The sequence below is a fragment of the Hevea brasiliensis genome, chromosome 9 (assembly GCF_030052815.1).
Source record: "Hevea brasiliensis isolate MT/VB/25A 57/8 chromosome 9, ASM3005281v1, whole genome shotgun sequence".
Classification (NCBI taxonomy): domain Eukaryota; kingdom Viridiplantae; phylum Streptophyta; class Magnoliopsida; order Malpighiales; family Euphorbiaceae; genus Hevea; species Hevea brasiliensis.
Genome location: NC_079501.1, coordinates 29,906,728 through 29,913,028, shown reverse-complemented (window position 1 = coordinate 29,913,028; position 6,301 = coordinate 29,906,728). Strand labels below are relative to the sequence as shown.

The window sequence follows — 6,301 nt, the reverse complement described above, 5'->3', positions numbered from 1 at the left end:
ACACCAACAAAATCTAGGCAATGCTTAAAATTACTGACTGAGACTCCCTTGATTATCATACCTACTAGATTATCATGTGTAGAGATTTTCTGCACAACTACAGTCTCCTAAAATATAATGTCCCAACGGAAGTGATATCTGACATCAATATACCTAGTTCACTCACGGTACATCTGATTCTTTATGAGATTTATTGCACTCTGGTTGTCATAAAACACTGTTAGCTTATTCTGTATCAAACCAAGATCACCCACCAAACATTATAATCATAAAACTTTCTTTACTGTCTCTGCTAAGGCCATATATTTAGCCTCTGTGGGTGAATTTGATCTAAAGGCCCATGCACACTGAGAGGAATCTGCAGAATTTGATCAACCTCAAATTGATAGAAAACCAATCTAATTAAAGGTTCATTCCAGCTCCCGTTTGTTATAAGTGAGGAGACCTCGTCATGAACGTGAATGGCCACTGGAGACCAAATTCTACCTTCTTTGTTGAAGAGGCAGCCATCTATCACCACAAATCCGAATCTGCTGACCATCACCAATTCCTCAACCAAGGCTCCACCTTATACCCCAAGATAAGGCCTCCTTAGCAAACATTATTCCTCTCCAAAGGTGGCTAGGACTATACCTTTGACCTCCAGGATAGATGATTTGGGAAAATATCGGGCAGAAGCTAATCCGTTGGGTTTGCCAACAAGCGCGGAATGTGCTTAAATAGATATTAATTTTGTATGCATTCAATTAACTTATCTTCCTAAATGAGTTTAAGGGCATCATTCTATTCTTAGTTTATATCTTAAAAAATTAACTACTTTCAAAATATTAATTTTAAAAATCAAATACAGAATAATAGAATAGGGAGCAAACCCTATAATCTATTTTTAACAAGATTATTAATTATATTTACATAATGTTGAACATGAAATTATTATTGTAGATCTTGATTTCACTCTCAACTGTGGGCCTAGCAACAACGGCAATTCGACTATTATACGTAGCAATCATCTATTACATTATAATCATATATAATTATAACATTACAATATTCATTTAATTGCATAATTGATTGCATGCCTAAGAACAATGGACAAAAATCCTGTACTTTTTTATTGCTTCCTAGCTAGAAAGATCGTTTTCTTTCCTGTCATTTACATTTGTAGATTTTAGGAAACTTTACTAAGAGAAGTTGCCTATTATTCGTACATACAAGCATAGCTTTTATTCGTATATAAACACAACTTGTTTGACAACCGCAGTAGTAGATCACTCGATCCTTATTCCGCGAATCTCAAGGTTTTCCAGAATCTTGGGTCTCTTGTAATATTTTAACAGGAGGGAACACACAACCACACTGACTGAAGAAGCTGCCATAGCAGCTCCAGCAATCCATGGCGGTAAACGGAATCCAGCACCTGGGAAAAGTGCCCCAGCTGCTATTGGAATGCCTAGTAGATTATAGCCCAGAGCCCAAATGTAGTTTAGACGAATACGGGAAAAAGTCTTCCTGGAAAGATCTATAGCAGTGATCACATCCTCCAGGTTGCTTTTCATCAGAACTATGTCAGCTGCCTCGATAGCTATATCTGTGCCTGCACCAATGGCCATTCCAACGTCTGCTGCTACAAGTGCCGGAGAATCATTTATTCCATCGCCTACCATTGCCACTACATAGCCTGAGGCCTGCAAATCATAGAAATTAAACTTAAAAAGATTGTCACAAATTGTGAGATATTAGCTAGGGCAATAAATATGGGGCACATTTACCTGTAACTCCTTCACTTTCTCCGCTTTCTGTTCGGGTTTGGTTTCTGCCATGACAGTTTCAATCCCAACTTCCCTAGCAACGGAATTGGCAGTTCCCCAGTTGTCACCTGTCACCATTATGCTTCTAACTTTCATAGACTTGAGAATGGAAATGACTTCATGTGCTCCTGGTTTCAGCGGATCAGATATGGCTAGTACTCCAGTGATTTCTCCATCTACAGATATTAAAATCCCAGTTTGAGCCATCTCTTCAGTTTCTGCAAGCATCTCTTCAGCATCAACTGGAATGGCAATGTTGTGATCGAGCATTAAGCTTCGGTTTCCTATTATTATTTCCCTGTTGCAGACTATAGCTTTCACTCCATGGCCAGTAATGGAGACAAAATCTTGTGCCTCTGGCCAAATTGGGTTCTCTTCATCTTCTCTGAATTTCTTGGCATACTCTACAATAGCTTTGGCTAAAGGGTGCTCACTATTTACCTGTTATGGATAGATGAAGCAAACTTGATCAATGGTCATCATAATATAAATAGATATTAAAAGTTCCGTTTCTTTAAGTTAGGAGTCTTTCAAGAGGTCTAAGATTTAGAAAGTATTTCCATAAAGACAATCCCGAGTTAGCAGTGAGTTTTAAGGATGATAATATACCTCAGCTGCAGCAACAAGTTCGTAAAAATCTCTAAGTACCATATTTTTGAAGAGTTTTGTGTTAACAACCACTGGCTTTCCAACTGTAAGAGTTCCTGTCTTGTCAAACACAATACAATTCACCTGCAAGATCAATAATCATCCCCCATTAGAAGAATATTTACTTCTGACAGGCTTATGCAGGTCAATTAATCTACTGGAAATTAAATTCATTTTTTAGCGGCTATGAGGACTTGCTTATGCCAGAAGCCTAACGGCGCGGCTTGGTTATGCAAATAAAATTCATTAAGAATGCCAAATTGAGATAGACTTGATATTGGAAAGAAACACTATTCCAAAAGTTAAATGATGGAGCATAGATCAATGTGGTCAGTGGAATTGGTCTTGAAGTAGTATCTGAATATGTTAACACAAAGTCAAATTTCACAAGTAACTAAATTTGTAGAAGGAAAGATAGATTTGTGATTAACCTTGTGTGCACTTTCTAATGCTTGGCCACCTTTGATTAGAACACCCTGAGATGCGCCAACTCCTGTACCAACCATGACAGCAGTTGGAGTTGCTAATCCAAGAGCACATGGGCAGGCTATGACCATAACAGAGATTCCAAATTGAAGTGCTAGCTCAAAGCTATCCATGGAATTTGGTATCCAAGATTCTGGGTAGCCATGGAACTTTCCAGCTAAAAACCACGCAAGCCAAGTTGTGAGTGAAAGAATGATGACCTGCAAAAGATAATTATTTAGAATGGCAAAGGAAAAAGAAAATGTTATACAATATTTCCCATATTATTTTTTAATTGATTAATGAAATTATATACTTACCAGAGGCACAAAGAACCTGGAAATACGATCAGCAAATTTCTGTACAGGAGCTTTAGCCATCTGCGCTGACTCAACAAGACGAACAATCTGCGAAAGAGCACTTTCTGATCCAACCTTTGTTGCCTTGATATGCAATACTCCATTCTCATTCACGGTACCTCCTATCACTGGATCTCCTTTAGTCTTTGCCACTGGTCGTGCTTCTCCTGTTATCATACTTTCATTGACATGGCTCTGACCCCATAAAACAAAACCATCTGAAGCTACTTTTGCACCAGGGATGATTTTAATCACATCGCTCTTCTGTATCAACCGGCTATCAATCTCTTCTTCATTAATCACATTTCCTTCATCATCTAGAGTTAATAATATTGCTGTATCAGGTGCTAAGTCCATAAGCTTAGCAATAGCCTCAGATGTCTTTCCTTTAGCCAAAACCTCTAGATACTTTCCAAGAAGAATGAATGATATAAGCGTTGCGCTAGTCTCAAAGAAATCCGTCCCCATGAAATCTGGAGAAGTAGCCGCTCTCAACACAGAGTAGACAGAATAGAAGTAGGCTGCATTTGTTCCTAAGGCGATCAGAACATCCATATTAGCAGAACCATGCCTTAATGCTTTGTAGGCCCCTGTATAGAATCGTCGGCCAATGATGAACTGCACTGGAGTGGATAGAACCCACATCAAAATTGCTCCTATAGTCAGCATATTGACTATTTTCGTGTGCAGTGCATCCTTAATTCCGGGGATGTACATAAAAACCATGGATATTAAGAATACAGGAACTGTGAAAACCAAACTCCATAGGAAGGATCTGTAGTATTGCTTAATTTCCTCTCGTCTATGGCTTTCTCTTCCTCCTGATCCTTCAGGAAATATCATAGCCTTGAATCGTCCGCTCCCAGTTGATTCAATCACTCTGATAAAATTTCTAGGACCAGTCATTTCTGGTTTGTAAGAAAGAGAAAACTTGTTGACTTCAGGGTCTATGGCTATATTATGAACGCCAGGAAGTGCTTGAAGAGAATTTTCAATCATTCTCATTGAATTGTTTGACCTTATACCGTCAACTTTAAGCTGTATCTTGTCCATGTCTTCACCAGTACTGATGAGTATAGCTTCAAATCCCGTATCCTCTATGGCCTGTAACAGCTGGTTGTAGCTCAGAATCCTTGGATCATAGAGAACTTCTGCTTCTTCAGTTGCTAATGCCACTTGAGCTTTTTGTACTCCTTGAATTGCTTGCAGAGCTCGTTCAACTGTAGAGGAGCAAGAAGTGCAAGTCATTCCATTAATGCGTATCCGGCAGACCTGAGTGGATTTATCACTGGTCTCATCTTGAATCAGTGTGGCCTCAAATCCCGCATCTTCAATGGCCTCACGAATGGTTTCTTCCTATTCATATGTTCAATTACAGAGTCATGAAATTTAAAGAGAAAAATAACGGAATTTAAGGCACAACTCCCAAGGAGCAAATGCAAAAGAGAAGCAGGCATGTTAAATTTAGTTCCCTTCCCATTGATTACGTTTTATCCCACCCAAATCCAAGTGAATATATAAAGCAACTATGCCTGTAAAATGCTTGTTTCTTCCACAACACAACAGCTGCTAACCTGAACTATACAATCTATTAAGGCTTAAAATTGTGAAGTCCATCTGGGCTCAGAAAGGCCCAAATCTTGGATTTGGCAGACCCACATTATCTATCCCAACACTAACATCCAGCTTAGCATGGTTTGAGTTCACAAGCCTGGCCTAGTCTAGGAAAAATAACCCATTTGAGTTATTCTATTGGAAGGCAAGATTCATACCATGTCACCATCATAACAGTACATGTTTATCTCAATCCAGAAAAAAGCACAAGTTTGCTTGCACACTACCTTAAAAAGGGAAGAGCCAAAGGAAATGACATTTCTGGCTTGAACCCAAAAAGGGAGAACCTTTTCTTACGTAATACAAGTGCGGGAAAATGGAAATCATTAATCACCATCTAATATTTATAATTTAAAAAGAATTTTCAAAAAAAATAAAAGGAATCCCTCAAATGGCTCAAACCCAAAATTCTTTTCTTTTTCTTGAATCACAAAACAATTCACAATAATCATTCTTTGAATCCAAACAAGAAGAAGAAAAACAATAATAAAGAAACGAACGAAAACCCCAAAACACAGATGAAGAAAACAATTAATTAAAGCAAATGGATCAAGAACTTACGTTAACGAAACTCGGATAGAATAAAACTTGAGCGCGATTATTCAAGACATCGACGGCAGCCTCGCGTATACCGGGAAGACGTTTGACGGCTTTCTCGACGGATCCAGCACAAGCAGCGCACGTCATTCCGATGACAGAAAACATAGCCTTCGCCTCCGACCCCTGCACGTTCGTTTCTTGCCCGGAAACCCCTTTGGGGTATTTTGGCATGGAGGGGTAGTGTGGTCTGGGCAACAAATTGCCATAGCTCTCTTTGCGAATGCAAGCTAACGCCAGTAACTTGGAAGCCATGAAAGTGTTCAACCTCAGCCTCTGAGTATTCTTTTCCGTGAAAAAGGCACAAGAAAAGGGAAGATATTTGAATTATAAGCACTAGCTAGGTGGTGCAAGTGGAGGTTATGATGATGAATTTTGAGAATGGGAGGCACTACTTAAAGAGAACAGATTGCTCCATTATTTTACTATAAATTTAAAGAAAGATAATATTATACTATTATTTTTTATATAATTAATTTTAATTAAAATTCAAATTTAAGATTTTCATATTCATTACCACTCGCCTAAAAGCTGATTGGAATAACATCCCTTGGTTATTTACCAAGAATTTGTGAAGTTTTGACTTTCTTAGTTGAAGCCTGAAGGTGGGTGCTGATCAATTTCTATGTCAGTACTGACGATGGAATTCGACCGATGGAAAATTTTAAGATTATTTTGTCTATTTTATAAATTATTATTATTGATTTTAGTATTAATGGCTCATAATAAAAATATAAACAAAATAAGTAAGAAAAAAATAAAGTTATTAACGTACGGATATTTAACCTAATTCAACCCAATATTGTAACA

The 6,301-nt window shown here is 38.0% G+C and overlaps 1 protein-coding gene across 1 annotated transcript; it reads right to left on the bottom strand.

Moving 5' to 3' along the window:
* Window positions 1–1,091: 1,091 nt before the first annotated feature.
* Window positions 1,092–5,874, bottom strand: LOC110650865 (probable copper-transporting ATPase HMA5). Its single transcript, XM_058153663.1, has 6 exons — window positions 5,456–5,874; window positions 3,242–4,636; window positions 2,888–3,142; window positions 2,418–2,540; window positions 1,770–2,249; window positions 1,092–1,685 (listed from the first exon to the last, which is right to left on the bottom strand). Exons 1-6 carry the CDS (start codon window positions 5,744–5,746, stop codon window positions 1,269–1,271), a joined length of 2,961 nt encoding a protein of 986 aa, XP_058009646.1. The 5' UTR covers window positions 5,747–5,874; the 3' UTR covers window positions 1,092–1,268.
* Between the last annotated feature and the right edge of the window lie 427 nt (window positions 5,875–6,301).

Coding starts and splice junctions, on each gene's coding strand:
- LOC110650865 (XM_058153663.1), bottom strand. CDS start 5,746: ATGGCTTCCAAGTTACTGGCGTTAGCTTGCATTCGCAAAGAGAGCTAT. Junction 3,143..3,241: donor CCAGGTTCTTTGTGCCTCTG/GTAAGTATATAA, acceptor TATCTTTTGCAG/GTCATCATTCTTTCACTCAC. Junction 1,686..1,769: donor AGAAAGTGAAGGAGTTACAG/GTAAATGTGCCC, acceptor TATGATTTGCAG/GCCTCAGGCTATGTAGTGGC.